This window comes from Diuraphis noxia, unplaced genomic scaffold, assembly GCF_037042655.1.
Source record: "Diuraphis noxia isolate RWA-SAM2 unplaced genomic scaffold, SU_Dnox_SAM2 contig0003, whole genome shotgun sequence".
Lineage (NCBI taxonomy): Eukaryota > Metazoa > Arthropoda > Insecta > Hemiptera > Aphididae > Diuraphis > Diuraphis noxia.
The window spans coordinates 33,912,842-33,932,875 of NW_028301713.1; the positions used below are offsets into that span (position 1 = coordinate 33,912,842).

Below are 20,034 nucleotides of genomic sequence, written 5' to 3' on the forward strand. Positions count from 1 at the left end.
CATTGTTCTGGAGCGTAGAATTAAATTGGGCATGAAGCCACCCAAAATCATTGATAATGTGAAAAATAAAAGAATACATAGTGGGGTACCAATATGCGCCGTTGTGCGCCACAGATTACTGATTTCACCGTTATGTTTTTATCATTATATAGTAAGGACCGACCGTGCCAAAAAATGTATTATTCGCACTGTTATGTGTGGGCCGCACACACAATAAATGTCTTATACTGGACCGGTATGCTGTTGGTGAGCCATTCATAGGTACCTATTGGTTATATTTAGGTACATAATAATATATAATTCGATCCGTTTTACCGAAAATCCCATTACACTCATGAACCATAAAAAATATCATTGTGATATTGAATTTTCCGTTATCGTTCGATGTCCAAACGGCCGCACAGCGTCATCATGAATATTATGAACCTCAGTACCTCACCTCGAATGTTATTATGATCATAATATTCTGAACGTGTATACGGTTATCAAGGAAAAATTCTCAAGTTATATAATGTGAATATTTTATTGAAACCAATGCTGAAGTGGCGTAACTCTAATAATTATTATCCCGTGTATACATTAAGCTTTGCGTCTTTTGTAAAATAATACATTATTTCGTGCAATGATATTAAAACTCACGAATTTTTGGATAAACTTCAAGTATAAATAATGAATAAGATTAAGGGTAGAATAAAAAAGAAAAATTCCAAGTAGCTATTCATCGATTCGACATATTTTTTCGTCCTATAATAACTTGTTCGAATAATTTTAAATTAAAACAAATATACAAACTTAACGTTACATATTATTATTATGGACTATCTAGGAAATATTATATAATTATGATACTTCGGTTAGATGATTATAGGCATCCTTCAATAAATAAATTTAAATATTCTTGTATCTTTTAAATTTTTTTAAAAGACGAAAACCTATATAAAACCTTACCTAATCTATATTAAATATACATTAATAATACATGTACATATTCAAAAACCAAGGCGTATTATTATTATTGTTTATAAAAATTGTTATTTTCTGTTCACTTATACACTTGCTTATGACGAGATTAGTATAAAGTGAACATTTTTGTTATTATCAGTTTCCGCTGTCGCAGTGCGAGATAAAGATTCCTATCTCCATTTTACACACCTCAAGTTCTCTAAATGTCTTGCATGCAGTTACATAACATTGCAGAGTGTATCAATTTAAATTTTCTTTACATAATTGTCAATCATTTTAAAATTCTTAATTTATTCGTGTATAGACATAAATCCTTAACTCGCGAGGCCTCTTTTAAGCCCCCAGTGGCCTTAGACTCTGGCGCGATGAACACCTAGCCACTCTTTAATTGTGAAATTGTTCGAATCGTATTATTACCCATCACACAGTACAATAATATAATAATATTCTACCGTCGTAAAATTTTATGTAGATACCCATAAGCCTCTCATTCGACATTTTCGTTTGCGATTCAATTTCAGTCGTAAAAACAACCGATCGAGCGTCTCCCTCGATCCTACACCATTGTGTTTTGTATACTGTTATTTTTTAAGACGAAGACGATAAACGGCTGATATATAGGTGCACATATACCTCGGACACGTAAACATATTTACGTTGAGTCTGTCGTTTTACATAAAACATAACATTATTATATTCTGTTGGGTAGAAATCGTCCGAATTGAATTTATTCACAGACGTTGTCATTAAAATAATAATATAATATAATAATAATAATAATAGGTATGTGTACCGAGTGAACGCGAGCGCGTATAAGGCTGCATCAGATTACGCCGTGTTTGGCGTCGGCTGGACTGACGTTCATTTGTCAAAACCGACATTGCACGGGTAACGTGGTCACTGTTAACTAAACAATAAAAACGTATACGAGATGTGCGTTGCACCAGACTAGGGGGGAGGGGGACAAAAAACATAAAAAAAAAAACACCAAACTGAATCAAACGACGATTTTGTCTCGGATATTATGTCAAAACATGGATACACGAATAAATCGCTATTTCCCCTTGCACCCGTTTGACGCCACGCTAATGGTTATTCGTCCCAAAAACGTTTTTGTACAAATACAAAATAAAGTATCCCGTTTCTGTGTTCCGGAATAATGATTAAAAACCATCGATACTCAGGTGAATATCAAAACATCGTTTCACGTATTATTTGTCAACGAGCAGGTAAAAAATATAATGGACGTTTGTGATGGCACATTGTGAGAACAAATGAGATTATCCGAGATTATCATTTATAATAATAATTTAATGTAACAAATAACAATCGTAACTGGTAGGTAATATTCGTGTAGGTATGTCGAGATGATTTAATATAGAGAAAAAGTGAGACGTGTTAAGTTTAATATTACACGATAAATAATTATTTTACTGCGTTCAAAATTAATGAATAAAAAAAGAAATGTAGGTACCCGGTTAAATGATAATATTTTACATTTTTAAGTCGGAAGTAAATAATATAACGTGGTTTTGAGGCCACACGAGTGATGGTCAAGAGTAGGGATAAGGCAGTTCTCCCTCAGGGTTCAGACTACAAGCGGCATACTCATGAAAATGCCTATAGGTTTATATATATATATATATTGGAATAAGATCGGTAGGGCTGCATAGGAAGGTATGACGTGACCGAGATTCTTGTTAACTAACCTAACCCATCTATAGGTATATACCGGCTATCCTATGCTACATTATTATGTTATAAATGGAGTGCCTACTGTCAACTATATTATATTAATATTATAAGTAGGCGGTGCAGTATTATACAAATATTATGCATGCATAATATTTATGTTATTATATATTTTTGTCAAACGTCCGTTTGGCGGCTGCGGACGGGTGATCTCCGTCACGGCTGCGCCCTTTTCTCTCTCTCTCTCTCGAAAACTCGATTTAATAATTTATACGTAATAACATTATTATTATGAAATATTCGTATGCGCGTGTTATTACAATACATATATACGTGGTACGACAACGTTGTGAGCACATGTAGTTCTCCCGGTTTCCTTGTAATATAATATCGCGCACACGTCGAGTTGTCGCCGGATACGAATTTATCGTTTCCAATAACGTATATTATGTGGAAAAAAAAGAAGAGAAAAAACCCGTCGACGAGCAAGAGGAGTGAAACGCCGTTATGGAAATATCACGTATGTATAGGTACTATTATATTATATTAATTCAGCGCCACGCTACGTCGATTTTATGTTTTCCTATTTGTTTAAAACCTATAATACCTACAGACTGTCGATGCGTTCGATGGTAAACATAAGTACACCTATACAATATTATCTCAATAACAAAGTATAAATTATAACAGAATTGTATGCACTCATACAACCATATCATACTTTATCAGTTTATCACTTATCATCAATGAACCGGCACCAGATTATGACGTACCATCATGTGATGTAATGAAATACTTTTAATCAAACAACAGATTATATTATAGTCATCCCAATCGGGGTCGTTAAGTTGTGCGGTAATTTATTTTTTATACCACGAACGAAATGTATGTTTTCTTTTCGTTTTTGATTAATTTTTTTTTTTTTTTTTAAATGATTTAAAATTAATAAAAATTGTACTTTTATAATTGGAAATAATTTATGTCAATATATTATTCTGTTCAAGCATTAAAATTTCAGATAACCGAATGATTCAAGGTTCAAATTGAAATTAATATTTATTTTATAGCAATTATTAGTAGGTAAATAGTGATAATAAGTCAGAATGGTTACCTATATTGGTTTTTTTTTTTTTTTTTATTTAAAATATATTTATATTAAAATATAACCTATATTGGTTATAACTCCGGGAACGGCTGGTACCGAATTCCGCCCCGGGCCCCCTATGGTTCCATAACTGAAGACCGAATTCTCGTTACGTCGCTCCTTGGGTGTTTAGAATTGGAATGAAAATATCCAATATTTTAAGGTGCTCGCCTTTTGGTTTCGATCCAACTTTTTATAGGTATGATACTATTATAGAAGTAACACAATGCTTTTATATTTTATCATTTGAACGATGTGGGAAACACACAGTAGTGATAGCTGCAGTGGACAACACACACAAACCCAAGTCATACAAATTTACTCTCGTTAACATTTTTGTTGGCTTTATAATAATTTTCCATTTTTTTTTCTGCAGCGTAAACAAATTCGTGTTCATAATATTACGTGCCTGATTTATATAAACTTGCGTAAAATATAATATGTGTAATAATTGATTGTGGCTAGTCCACGACGACATAAGGACAAAAAAAAAATCACACACTGCTTGACGCTTGTATGTGTATAATAAATACTATAATAAAGCAGCGTTCGTTTCGTTCGACGGTGGGGTGACGTTTCAATTATTATTAAAAACCGGCCATATCGTTAGCGGAGGACAAAAAACTGCCGCGACACACACACGCTATTTATAAATTCGTAATATATTCAAAACGACGCGCAGGGGAGCGAGAATCATCGAAACGATTATTATTGTTGTTACTATATATTAGTACCTATGAATCGTATATTAATATTTTAAAATTCGGCCTCGTCGTTACAGCGGCGGTAGGTCGATTGGTCGGTGAATTCGGAAACGAGAGCGGAACCGCGATCGACCGAACATTTTTTTTCATGTTTACAGTATAGCCAGTATAATAGGTACCTATGCCTTCATCGCGTTGTTATGTATACATACGCTTATAGTGATTATTAATACAATTTTTTATCGTTTATTATTAAACAAACACGCTGCGGCTGACCTGTATATATATATATATATATATATAGGTACACGAAAATATATTATACTAAGCGTACGCGGTATGAACCTCCTGCTGAAAAACATAATATAGGTATACCTACATGCTATATTATATATATATAAATCCACAAAGGTAAATTATTATATTTATTTACCGGCATTGCAGACAGGCAACGAATCCTCTACCCTCCCCCTTCGCTCGAGAGCTCCCGCGATTTAACAACGACTGCACATTGTTTTTTAAATAATATATATATAAAGTGATTCATAGTCATTCACCTAATTGCACCGTGGTCATTGCCATTTATTCTTTTGATTGTACGTGATCATTCAAATTTTGGAAATGTCGAATTATCTACTAAAAGACCATAATTATTTTCAAATCGATACTTTAACTTTAGATACCTACATGACTTTAAAAAACAAAAAAGTCGACATTTGAACAATTAATTAATTTCCGAGTATTTTCATAAGATATACCTAGTATATTAGGTAAATATATTATAATAGCAGTTTCATATTTTATTTAAAACAGCAATATACTGTAATTTAAACAATGAAATACTGGTTCGAATTTTGATTTAAGTGGGTATAGGTTCATAAAAATGTTCAACAAAATCATTCATCGTTTTAATTTACAGTAAAAAAGAGGGTTTACTTGGAAAATAGTAGGTTTGTGTCACTGCAAGCTTGAAACTATATCTATATAGGTAACCTATACACTATACACCTTACAAAAAGTATAGAAAATATATAATATAATATATTACCTATTTGGAAATATTGTTTTCAAATATTAGTCTTAATAATAATTTTAAAACTATTGAATTCGAATAAATGCGTTATTAGAAAAACAATGGGGAGTCTGAAAATTATGACACTCATTACACCTGTAACATCACCCAGCTGTACCTACACATAATTATAGTTATGTCGTATTCAGGTACATCGTATAAAGCCCTATATCGTTTGAAGGACTAATGTTTAGCGTTCGAGCGACACTACAAAAATCTGGTGAAATTCGCCGAGCAAATAAACAACGTGTATTTTCCGCTCCTGCGTGTCCTTCTCCTCCTTCTACTACTCCTCCTTTGTAAGCTTCAGCCGTTGGCAATCACGCCGCCTCCACGTGGTTTACGGCCGATGACGTTTTCCACGGTCGGTTTCCCGAAAGCCGCCTTTCGAGCGCGCTAAACCGATAAACTGTACCGTGGCGGGGATTTGATTTTGAACACGTCCTACAACAATATGTTATTGTGGTTGTTGACTTACCAATATGTGATAAAGAGGTAACTTTAATTTTCTGTTGGAAGAAAAATAAGCTTGTACATTCTGTATTTTATTAACACAATAAGTGATAAGAATGACCATATTTATTACTTAATAATTATTTTTTTGTTTGTATAATAATAGTTATTTATTTGAATTTTTTTCTGTGTACGAATGATAGTATACAATACACAATTGGTGTATCTTATATAACTATAAGATTGCATCTTTCGGGTATTTTCCATTGTAAAGCACCTGAACTAAAGAAAAAAACGATAATGATGATGTGTATCTATGCATGACTCATGAGCATACCCAGTTATGGGGGGGGGGGGTAAGAGGAGCCTTGCCCACCCCCTAGAGTTTTACATTTTTTTTTTTAAAGCATTATCTATAACGCGCCAATTTAGTAAATATAGATTACTTTTAGAATGTAAGCATTGTTCCTAGGCATAAATTGTATAAAAAAATCTTCATTTATTTTTTAAATTAATTTTTCCTCCTTCTAGAAAAATGTCTGGGGACGCCCATGTTATGATATTTATTATGATAGTAGCTAGATGGTGTTTCGAACTCTATAAAGGGCTTATTTACTCTATTATTATTTAGTAATGATTTTGCAATGTTAATTATATTATGAAATGCGTAGGTAGGTACATAATGATGGTGGTATACGTCAAACATTTTGTGATTAGTGATGTGAATTAAATGTAAATATTTTTTCGATCATGTACCAAATTTACACGGCAAAATCAATAAATTTCTATCATATAGAGTGGCAATTTTTTTCCGGTGGAACTGAGATCTCATTATTCATTTATAAAATCACTACCATTATTTCAAAATATATATATATATTTTTCCATTATGATATCTTAATTTATTATTTTTAAATTTCAATACCTATACGTTAATAAAGAGCAAAGTTCTGTTTTGAAATTAAATAAAAATCATTTAATCGATAAATTGTTTGTTATTGAAATGTATACATCAAATTTCCATGTATCTTACCATTACTTTTTAATGTTTGTAGCTTTTAGACTCAATAAATTTCGACCAAATTTAATGAAAATTTCAAAAATTGTTCTCATAGACATATCATCGAGAAAGTTTAGAGAGTGGTTTGAACCAAGTTTGTAAATACGAGTATACCAAGTGTGATTATCGATTTAATCTCAGGCCAATAATGCCAATCTCTTTCGAACACTAATAGTTCACAAAGTGCGGTGTGCAGATCTCGATTTTTTCGTAAACTGAAGTACACTGTAGTTTACAACTAACAAGATACACCGATGCATAGCGCCTAATTTTATAATAAGTTTGTTCATTAAGTCGGGATGAATAGCCAATATATATAATTTATATATATATATATCTTACGCGGACGCCATGGTGGTAATATACACTGCAGATGCGTCGTTTGTAATTTTTTTACGCCTCATATAAATGAGTTATAAACTATAATTACACAATTACACATACCATAGTATAGTCGTCAGAAAACATGAAATGTACACACTCTACACATTTTGGCACTGTTCAAATTATCATACCATAAATGCACGACAGTCCGCAGCAGTTCGACAATCGCCTTCAGCACGATCAGACTCAATGACACTGCTGCAGCAGTTACCTCCAACAGCCATACAAACAGTTTGAAGTATACTGATATTGTCGGATATATATATATATAATATTATATTAATCGACGAAATGAATCGCCGAGACGTTATCGGCTGTTTATCGTTGCTATAGTCATTATCGTCGATCCGGCATCTAGAATGTTCGATACCCCCCGCCCCGCCTGTTCCATATCTACCACCGGGAACTTGACAAATATAAGTTCGACCAGTATACTCGTCTGTCCGTTGCAACAGCACCGGCCACCGACTTGGCAAGGTATTGCACGACAGACTGGCGCCCGAGTAATATTGTGACTCGTGAGTGTGCCGACATCGGCCGTGGCGCTTTTATTACGTGCGGTAATAATTAAGCCGTCCATTCTTCCGTCGATCACCCGTGGTTCGTTTTGTTGTCGCATGCTCGTGCTCTTGCTGTGACCGTCCATTATTGATATTATTATACGGCTGTCGCATTCCTGTCGCACGGAGTATCGGTGACGTGTGTGCCGTATATTGGATTGATCCTGTCGACTGTTGTACCACTTTTGGGTCAGAAGTTTGGTGGTTCCGTCGCCGACCACGGATTGCTGGTGTTTGCCGAGAGTTGGTGAGCTGCCGTAGGATTTTCCGTGGGCCAACTGCGCAGCGTCGCGTGGACCAGCGGGCCGCGAGAAAAACGTCGAGTGGCAGCACTGCTTACGGAAGGGGACCGGTGATTATATCATATAATCAATTTGTCAGTATCAATGATCTATTGTTTACCAACACGTATTAGTTAGTATAGCTTCATTATTGCACAGTGTTAAATTATAAAATTATCATTTAAATTGTCTTGGGCGCCCTATTATTATAAGCTCGACCTTGTTATTATTATCATTTTGTCGTCTTATAACAATAATCATCGTGCTCCTGGCATGTCATCATAACATACAATTTGTATTTATTATTTATTATTGATATTTACATTTATGTAACCTAAGGTGTCCGTACTTTTCACTGATCTGCGTTTGAGTGCCTAGCGCAATTGTTTTGGGTCAGTCATATTAGGGAACTTATAGAACAGTGACATTCAATTATTATATTATTTTAAGTGTAGCCGGATCGGTCGGCGACCTCTGGGTCGGCAGTAAAGGTCCGTGCCACAGATATTATATACTAATAACATTACAATAATAGTACAATTTTACAGAGTTGCGTACCTACCAAATGTGTACGTATAGACATACTATTCTTATTGATGAAAACTTCAAACAAGTTTAAATCGTCGCCACATAAAACTTATCCATATAAGGAATAGAACCTCGTCTCTGGATTATATGATTATCGTTATCCGAGATATGGCAATATTATAATTTGGTCCTCCGGCGGCCAGCCACGTTTGAACAGCTTCGCGCGTAATAGTCTTGCCCGTAAAATATTGAATTTTAGATGTAGACGGATCGGCCGTGTAACAGACGTTACATAAAATGCACTGTTATACGTTATGTATGTATACGGAAGTTGAACAATATATATATATATATATATAATATAATAGTTGATGTATGTAGTATTCGCGTGTGTATATAATATATTATTATATTGATACGCGAGTATATAGAAACGGAAAACCAATTCGCGTCCTTTTCCCTTCGATAGCTCCCACCCCAGGCGCGTGTTCTCTAAATAGGTATACGCGACTCGTGCGAACATCCGGAGTAGCGAACGATTTCACTCTCGACGCCAAAACTACGACGAAACCGCCGCCGCTGACCCATTAATCACACGGGGCGTGCCCATTGTTCGCGCGTTTTATCTGTCGCCGGCCCGTCGAAGTCTTCCGAAAATTCTCTATACAATATATATATATATATATACACGAACGTTCGTAATAATAATAGTAATATGTTCTTTTGCGCACTCATCGCACAGCACATCGTGAACGTGCAATGCAGCACCGTTTTTTGGATTTTCGAAGTCCAAAAGAAGATAGAACATCTGCAGTGTACGGGTTTTACATGAAACATAATATGGATGTTTTATTTTCATTAGTCTGAATAAACTACTATAGAGCGAGTTGAGCAGCTTTAATGCAGTTTTGCAGATTTGCAAGTGCATCATGGGTCACCCGTGCATTCATTTATGTATGTTTACAATACTGCGAGTCTTTTAGGTTAGTACAAAACTTTTTTTTACTGTTTATATCAATCGGTTTAGAAGGAGAGACCATATTTTGACAAAAACAGAAAAATATAGCATATATGATGTTTTGTAGCGTATTTTTCGGCGTATCCTAGATTTCACCGAAAAAGTTAACAGCTGCAGCTGTTATGCACGACACCACACTGCATCACCTGCATGCAGACTCCAAAGCGCAAATAATGTAATTCCTTCGATATTTCACTTTGAACCTTATTATTTAAACGCTATATCCATGAAATATTGACATTTTTGAAACCAAAATTTATTTTCCAATTTTTTTTCGCGCACCGGAACAAAGTATAAAAAACGTGAGGCGCTGGGCTGCCCTATCCGTCCTCTTCCCATATACAAGGACGACGGTCCTGCGATACGCTTATTATAATATTATTGAATGCAATATACGCCTCTGCAATACATATAATAATGTGCAAGCTCCACGGTCGTCCGTATATACATATAATAATATACGACTGACGCACATCAGCTCCCTCATCGGTTTCGACGCGCGCGCACACACATATTATATACACAACAACCAACGCGCGCGAGCTATACTCTCCGAAATAATAATAATAACGATGATGATAATAATAATAATAGGGAACTATACTCCAGATTTATTTATCATGAATCAGCGGCGACGGTCCCTCTGCTGCACACATCACATCATATATATGCGCACACTATTGTGTCTGCACGGCCGTGCGTGAGCGTGTGTGTGTGTGTACTCCAATATATGACTCACGACGACCATCACGGCAGCGGCGGCGGTGGCGGTGGTGGCGACGACGACAACCCTCACAGGGGGTTCGCCGAAATCCCTATATTTTTGCGCTTATTCGTGGGGTGATGGTGGACGAAGCCCACACGCGCACCACACCGCATCGGAGACCTCATCGACAACACCGCGCCCAAGTCGCTCGCGCAGCCACCCTGCAAAGTCCGCGGGGACGACGCGACGACACATAATATATTATAATAGTGTTTTTATAATATAGCAGGATATTGCATGCGAAATAAAAAAAACGGTTTTTTTTCCAAATTTAATATCATAGTATAATATAATGTACGTATTTATATTATATATATTATATATTTATATGTATTTTTGTTTAACAAATTCACACGCTAGTATAACAGACTATACATTTATATATATAATATAATATGTTTATCACAAAAACGGACCGCGATATTATAAACGACGTACACGCACGTCGTAAAACGTTGAATAAAAACGTTTTTGTAATTTTTTTTTTTTATCCGGAAGAGGGCAAGTAGAATAATATGTTTTGGTTGTATACAACTTCTACACATATATGCAACGTATATATAGATTACAATAAAAAAAAGGCCCTGGGTAGTGATAAAAAATCATTTTTAGACGTAAATATTGATACAATAATAATAATAATAATTTATAAACCTAAACGCTAATATCACAACATTGAATCATATAACCTAAATGCTTGGTTGATTGTCTATACATATTATGCATGTACAATAATAATATAATATCATAATATTATACATCGTCAAGAAACATTCAGCAAAAACAAACGGCAAGAAAAAATCGATTCCTTACACATTATTATCGTGTTATAATAATATAATATGACAATAACATTATATACTATGACGATATTATTTACAGGAGTGTGTGTCAGTCGCTATTCGTCGGTGGCGCCGTAAGGTCTCCAGATCTTCTCCTGTCGGGGTTTGAGCTGCACATCCGGACTGGACGAACGGACGACGCCCACGCTGACGATGTCGATGTCCGGACTGGGGGCGGAATCGCGCTTCGGCCGCTTGCACGGTTCCGGTCGGAGTCGGTCGTCCGGGCCGGTGGTGGTCGCGGTTGTGGCCGCCGTCGCAGTGGCCGCCGCGCGGGCCGACTCAGCGGCTTGTCGCTGTCGCTTTGACGGAACGCCGCAGTCATCCTGCGCTGACGGTATGGCCGTCGACGGTTCTTCCTCGGTGTGAGGTGGCGTGGGCGGCAAACCGTGTAGGCCGTTGTAGCCGGCGAAATTGAACGCCGATTGGGGTGGCAAGTCGCAATACATCTGCGAAGCTTCCATGGCGTCTGCGGATAATAGAAAAACACGAAGAAAATTAGAATCATTTTTCGCATAGGCACATCATATTAATACGTCGACGTTTATAATTGTTAGGCGTTTTCCACATTATTATATGCATAACATACATCATGATAAACGTTTTATGTTATAACAGAGCTCGGAGAGTTTAATTATCGTTTCTGGTTTGGATTTTCAAAATTTAATTTTCATGCTATGATTTTTAAATCGATATATTAAAAATTATCAAACATCATGCATTGATGAGGGTTCCGTTTTAAACGCGTCTTGCGCCTTATATATATGAAATCAAATATTAAGATAGTAAAGTTATCTGCATAATATTAAAACAATATAATATACTATTGATATTTTTTGGTTTTTTTTTTCAAACAACTATAAAGTCAGCACCAGATACCGGTAAACCGGTTTCGAATGTGATCCGATAAAATAATAATATATGGGTTCCTGACAGGTTCCTATAGTTCCATCACAAGTATTTTTAATTTTGGTTCCAATAGCACCCTGTTAAATAATATTGTTCCGACTCGCGTATATTATGTGTACATATGCGATTTGTCAAACGGGATTAGATTTTTTTCCTCGTTCTTCTTTTACGTGTTATACGGAATCGACTATTCAAATGGAAAATTCGATTTGCTCTCATTCGTTTGAACTATGCCGCGGACGGCAAGGGGTGTCGAAAAATAAAAAATAAAACCCCTTTTTCCGCCTTATGTTACACGTATATACACAGTAACTACACATCGCGCGCGTAACAGTAACAACAATAATAATAATAATAATAATAACATATATATTTATAGGTTTTCGTATACACTTACTGTGAAGTTGGAAGTAATTGGCCGCTATGTACTGGTAGTTGAGCGACCCTGGTAACGCTGCTCCCTCCAGCAAGCGTTTGTACTCCATGATCATGCCGTAAGGCGGAAGGGGACCGTGCATAGGGAACATGCCACCGTAACCGTGGATCACGTCTGAAAAACATCGAGTGAAATGTTTAATGACGTTATATTATTATATATGCATTGATATTTAATTATTTTTAATGACATTGTACAACGTTTGCCGATTATCGACAAAAATATAAATGTTCGGGTCAAAGAATAATATTATATTATTGGGTTAATGCATCAACATACTATACAGTATACATGTATAAATTGTGAAAAAATAATAATTTTATTTCAACTGTTTGGAATTAGAGTCGATTTTAGCTAAATAAATCGCCGCATATATTCTAGTGGGAAGTCGCATGAAGTTAGAGCTAAATTGGTAATGTTAATCGCCCATATATGTTAATTATTTTTTTTTTTTTACATTGATAAAAATCGGGAGTGAAGTGCACTTTTTTTGACGTGTAGCATGCAGTATCGATTTTAATTGCGCTTTAAATTATTAACGGATGCCACTGTGAACTCGGTCTCTCTCTTTCTCCACTCTCCCACCATTACCACTCTCTCTCGCACTCGTTTGTGCGCTCACTCACTCACACTCTCCGACCGGATTTTAATGGCCGATGCTGTGGCATAAGGCATGATGCATGCGTTGTGAATAGGGTGGTCGACGTGGATGGGGCTCGGGTTAAGCCCCGAGAGCTTATCGTAAAATCCCTCCGCTCCCCGAAATCTATTGTAATTTTTACCCCTTTTGCGGGACATAAGAGGGTCAGTTTTATGGCCAAATGTTTACTACTCGGGTAAACCTCACCCCTCAACCCCTCGGTCAACCATCCCTCTGGCAGTGTTCGACACTACCACCACCACCACACCACTGCTACTACCACCGCCACCACCGTACACGTCATCCTTCCACTCCACCGCATGCCATCCTGCCAACGGGTTACAATAGCCGACTAAACCGGGAGCTATTGTGTGTGCGAGTCCGCGCTAAAGGGACGTTTTTTAGTGAACTCCATTGTACACAGTAAAGCGACAGGATACTTTCCCAACCCTCCTCCACTCGTTTCCGTACAACAGTTTGCTACCTCTTGTTATTATGTCACGTCAGTGAAAACGAAAATCTCGACGTATAATTTGCGGATGTATTTGTCATGAGATTTTATCGGATAATTGCAAAAAAGTACGATGACAAGCGAACCCTTAAAAGTATATGCCGATTAAATAATAAATGATACACCTACATAATATTATAGGTAGGCAGGTAAAGATTTATATATATTATTATAATCGTTTATAGCACGTGAAATATTGATAAATGACTATTTATTATACATTTATCATATTTTATAATAGCTGTCGATATATCGTTTAAATTGTTTATAGTAAAACCACATTAATAACAAACACAAAATATAATTAATTCAATACATGTACCTAGTGATTGTAATGTATTGCGTTTTTTTGGTTTTAAATAATTTCTGTCAAGAAAAGGTAGTAACACCTTAAAAATAGTACCTGCTTGACTACTTACAATATTATTTTAGTTGTAGATTGTGTATTTTTTTAAACAAGTATATATTTAAATCCCAATTAAATTTTAAAACTTGTCGTATGAAATCGATAACATCCTTTGTGTAATATATTATATTTATGAGAAGTCCTCGGTACAGTTGGAGTGATTTCGGGTAAAAGCGCGAAAATAATTAAAAATGGGCTGCTTTTGATATTACTGGACTGGAAGAGAGAGGGTAGATCGCACATGTTCAATTCCAAATGCGTATAAATATCCATGAATATTTTAATTTATGATATTAAAAAAAAACGAGAAAACAATGGATTGATACAAATAACGGTCATCGTTGTGGATGAAGTGGGTAATGCACGAACGGATTCATTAAGCATTCCCGAGACTACTTAATCAATTCGAAGGGCGAACATTTGCCCAAAAACAAAAAAAAAATCCGAAACTATCCGTGTACAGTTATGTCCGTTTGTGTTAATTGCGTTAATACGCAAAAAAAACTGAGTGAGTTTGGAACAGAGGGAAAAAAAGAGCAAGGGCTTTCCCAATCAACTTCACGTCACGTGAGTGTATGTGCACATATATGTATGTGTCTTCCATTATCTACACCGTCCGCTTATATATACATATATCATGAATAATATATACGTTTTATGTATAAGCTATATATATAATACATATAACCTTTCCAGTGAAAGACCAGTGGATGATTAATGCACTACCACGACGACTACCAGATAATCCCACACATGAACAAAAACCCTTTTAGGCATTTTGTATTTTTTTTTTGTGTGTGTTCACTGTGACGTCTTTCCGTACCTTCGTTAACGTTATTGCAGCCCAATGAGTTTGACACACTATACCTTTTTTTTTGTACGTTTGAGTGTATGTATAGAGGTGTGTATATATATACGATACATGTATATACCGTATGTTAATGTATTTTTCACGTCGGAAATGGAATTTGCGCATTTGGACAATTTTTCCATACCGTACTACTTTTCCTACCCTTACACGTTAATACATGAGAATAACTACCCTTGGACAGCGACTGTAATATCCGTTCAAGAGCATATATGAGAAAACGGTCGCAGCCCATTAAATCCCCGCTTATCAGCGTTTTCCGACCGGAACTCAAGTCGGTAGTAATCGTGGAGTTTTTCTACATTTTCGAAACTTGATAATGTCCAAGTATAGTAATCTATATATATATTTATGATATCGTATGTATAGCAAACATTCAACATTTTTCTGGTTTTAGTTTTATTATTAACTACTAACTATAAGTACTAATAAATAAAGTAAAATATTATGTTTGTCGCGAATAGGAACGCAACTTATTATATTATTAACCCATCAACGACGCGAAGTACCTACCTTACATACTAGCAAGTAGCAGTGCGTATTTATATAAAATAATTAACATAATTTATTAAAATAAAGTATTTTATTATTTGTTGTTTTAGTGATATTTTATAATTTATGATATATTTCAAAATCGTAAATGATGGGTGTATCAAAAACGTTTTTGAATGTTGTTGTAAATTCGAAATTTCTTGAATTCACTCATAAAAACTTAGGAGTTTAAAACATTACCTACAAAAGGTATTAAGTACCGTATGCACGTTTAATTAAAATATTTATATGCATCTGAAAAGAAAAAAATTACGCACTACAGGTATTTTCAGTATTTTCAGTATAATCTTACACACTATTTTTTATTTAACTAATGTAAAACTACAGATTTTGAGTATCCATATAATATAATGATTTTGGATATCGTTTCACAGTAAAAAAAAAACTGTTGAAGAAAAATTTCAGAAAGTGTTACTCATAATTTAAATACTAGGTTAATATATGAATAGTTTACAAAATGTTATGTCTTTAAACGTAATAATAAGCGTCGACATTTAATGTCAAAAGCGTGATACAACAGTTTAACGGCAAATGGATAATAATCTAATTAGTCGTCGTGATAGGTGTTGTGGTTGAGATATGCAGAGTCGCATATTATGTTTATATTAAAATAATTAAACAGATCACCGATTTTGGTTTATTTAATATTTGCGGACCTAAATTGATAAACAAATGCAACGAACTGTTGAAAAATGTATGAACCTATTTAGACGTATCACAATATTAATGTCAATATAGTAAGAAGGAATATGTTACCAGCGGATAGTTAAAATATTGCGGCGTTCGCTTTATGACAATAATAATATAGTATAACGACTGCAAATATTTTACTATTACTGCGCACACATTTTTACTTCACTAAATATAGTATACTGTAAATTTTATATCCATGAAAATAGCGCTCGTATTGAAACAGTAAACAAAAATGAAAATCTTTTCTCCCTGCTCTCCGTGTCAAAGATCAATGGTGCTTCATTGAAATAACCCGAAGTTGGGAAAATAATATATGTTTTTAACGAGTTCGGGCCGCGTGTCGAAAGCAAAAGGGTCTTTAACCCTCTATCGTTTGTCATAATGACTGCGCAAGGGGAACGGAGAAACCATTGTCAACTGTACGTATGTATATAGTTTTAATCTAAAATTACGAGAGTAAAAAGTATTATGTAGAAGTATTGTTTTTATGCATTTTTTTTTCATTTCAAAATTGCACCGATTTAAAGAAACGCAATGTAATAATATATATTATTTGTTTTTACCGTACTTATAACTATTGTAGGTACTATACTTGTATTATGGGAACGTTAAAACAATAAACGAGCACGAGAAATTTGATTCGATATCAAATCAATACATTTTTCTTTTAGAATTTAATAATTTTTGTTTTGTTTACATTTTTTATTAATTTATAGATTCAAAGGTTTCAATAATCAAACAACAATTTGTAATAAAAATAAACACTTACCTCTGTGGTTCGAACGAGGGAGCCTTGGTCCGTCGACAGTGATTTTAATGGCCTTTACGTAGTTGGCTACTAACACTGCTTGGTCCTTGCATTGAACTGTGATAGTGAGTGTTAACAGTTTACCTATATAATACGTAACAATAAATTATACATAAAATGTTTATCGCTCCAATATATATATTTTTTAATGTTTAAATAATTAGAAATGTAACTATACATATATTATATATAATAAGAATATATAAGATTGCAAATTAAATATTAACGACTGCAGTAAAACTAGATATCGAATAAAAATAAAATAAATAACAAATATTGTGAGTATAATATATTTAACGAATTCTATAAAACAACAATTATTGTTTAATGATATATATGAATTTTATAATACCTACAGATAGAATATTTTTGGAATAGTAAACTGTGGATGTGTAAAATTATAATATCTAATATATTATATAGGTAGGTATAGGCACCAAAAGTATTTTTTTTTCAAAATTCATAAAAACTGCATACCCTGGTGCAGCACAAGGAATACGCGTGTGAGATATTGTTGATCAGGGGCTATGTAATTGGGTTACAGGCCAACTGGTATAGTTTTTACCCATCGGGTCTTCAGAGAGAGGCCTCAAAGGCCACAAAGGGAAACACATAACCTTAAACAGAAAGCCATTGGAAATACACCCTGTGCAGTGATAGTTATTAAATTACTGTTGACAAACCTCTTCCACTGCGGCCGACGAATCGGAGGTCGTTGAAGACGGCGATGCCGGTGGCGGACAGGGCTCGGTAGTTTCGCATGTCGGCCGACGGATTCTCGTCGTTTCCGGCCTGCACGACGACGACCGCACCGTCGGGAACTTCGTCCAGAACGACCACCTTAAACGGTATCGGCAACGATTTGTTGGACCTCCAGTGGCCGGGCAATACCGAGCAGAATACTGACGGGCTACCCGTGGCCACCATCTCCTTGCCGTGGATGGCCCGCACGTCCTCGAGAATGCACGCCAGGTATTTCTGATACACCGCGTCGATGTCCTGCACAAACGCGACCCAAATCGTTAACTAATTGTTTATTATAACAACATCTTTAAAATTATTCATAATTTTCTATCAACATGTATGAAAAGTATATTGCTATAATATACCTATTGTTATTAAATAAATTAACGTACGAACTTCGTGTAAAATACTAAAATGTATTCGTATACTGATTAACTATTGTTGATACTTTTTTGAATATTGAGAGATAAATTCGCTCATGTACTCGCGTATAATATAATATATAAATTTATAATGTTGAACCTATAATCATTTATATTATTTATTTATTTATTGCCTTAATAAGTTCATTAATTTAAGAAAAATAGTAATTTTATGACGTATACTAGCAACATGATAGTACATCTTTTTCATATGATTTTAATATCGTTTAAATTCGTTCGTACCTACCTATATTACAATAGCGCATTGTATCTACACGTAATATCTATAGATCGCTGCAGTAAAAAATTATTGTTCAATAAAAAATCAGGTATCAACGAGTTTTCACTATTTGTTTTTATTTTCAATCCCTTTTTAATTAATTTTACTGTATCCCAAAATGATTACTTTGGAAACATTTCATATGCAAACACAATTTTATCATTTATAATTGGTTATACGACGATAATACTGAAATAAATATTTTTTTTTGGGATTATTCGGATTATTCACAAAAGCATATGTCTATAAATCACCGAGTTTAAAAATATTGGAAATATGTATTTTGTAGAAAACACTTAAAAACAATTTTATTTGATCAAGAAATAACTGTAGTATAATTGTAAGTTAATAAAGACCACCGTTAAATTGCTATTCATGTCCTATTAGATTTTGAGTTTTTACAAATAAGCAAACAAATTTAAACTAACGCTACTCAAGTGTATATATATAAGTATTTCAAAATAGTCCACGCCGGCACAGTTTTTTTGAAGTTTCGTTAGAAAACAGAAAAAAAACGATCTTAGATAAATTACTATGAATGATATACACAATGCAAAAGGTATAGCTGTATAGGTACAAACATAACCTAACCGCGACATAACATAAAATTACTTTATTATAATACTTGCCATGATGTCTGCAGCAGACGTGTTAGGATTCGGTTGGCTGGTGACGAGATCACTGCTAGGCGAAGACGTTGCACGATGAAGAGCCACGATAGAATCGTCACCGAAAAGTTGTCAGAGAGTGACGAAAAATTAAAAAACAGAAAAAAAAAACCAAAACGAAAAATTACGACGAGACAAAAAACGGAAAACGCGGTCGGGAAAAACGACGGCCCACGCTTAGCAGGCGCGATCGGCAACGGTGGCGGTGAAGTGGCCGACGGTAGCCGAACCGGCGCGACTGTTGTACACACACTATGTGCAGCGCTCGACGAGTCAGAGGGTCGTCGGGCGGTGACGACCGGGGGGCGAGTGTTGGCGGTCGCGCGAGAGAAGTGGAGGAAAAAAAAGGTGAACCAAAAACGCGACAAACCGCGTCACCGATCTCGGCACAACTGAAATATTCCGCACGCGGACGACGGGACCTCGTGTTATGTCGTCCCCACCTCGCGCCGCCGCCGCCGCTACCACCACCGCTACCACCATCACCACCGCCACCACCGCTGTGGCCGCCAGACACGGTAGTGTGTTTTTCGTCGGGGTTTTTTTCGCCCTCGCTCCCACCGCCGACGACGACACTACCGCGTATGTATATAATAATAATATGTGTACGCGGCGCGCGCGACCACCGCC

The 20,034-nt window shown here is 35.4% G+C and overlaps 1 protein-coding gene across 1 annotated transcript; it reads right to left on the bottom strand.

The window, feature by feature from the left end:
* Positions 1-10,926: 10,926 nt before the first annotated feature.
* On the bottom strand, positions 10,927-19,819 carry LOC107166199 (uncharacterized). The gene is made up of 5 exons (XM_015514767.2): positions 19,366-19,819; positions 17,974-18,289; positions 17,252-17,374; positions 12,774-12,926; positions 10,927-11,936 (listed from the first exon to the last, which is right to left on the bottom strand). Exons 1-5 carry the CDS (start codon positions 19,366-19,368, stop codon positions 11,524-11,526), a joined length of 1,008 nt encoding a protein of 335 aa, XP_015370253.1. The 5' UTR covers positions 19,369-19,819; the 3' UTR covers positions 10,927-11,523.
* Positions 19,820-20,034: the final 215 nt, after the last annotated feature.

What these genes read in the sequence shown, in the direction of transcription:
- LOC107166199 (XM_015514767.2), bottom strand. An exon ending in CGTCGGCCGCAGTGGAAGAG is followed by an intron (nt 17,375 to 17,973) that starts GTTTGTCAACAG and finishes CGTATTATATAG; the next exon opens with GTAAACTGTTAACACTCACT. An exon ending in CCCTCGTTCGAACCACAGAG is followed by an intron (nt 12,927 to 17,251) that starts GTAAGTGTTTAT and finishes GATGTTTTTCAG; the next exon opens with ACGTGATCCACGGTTACGGT.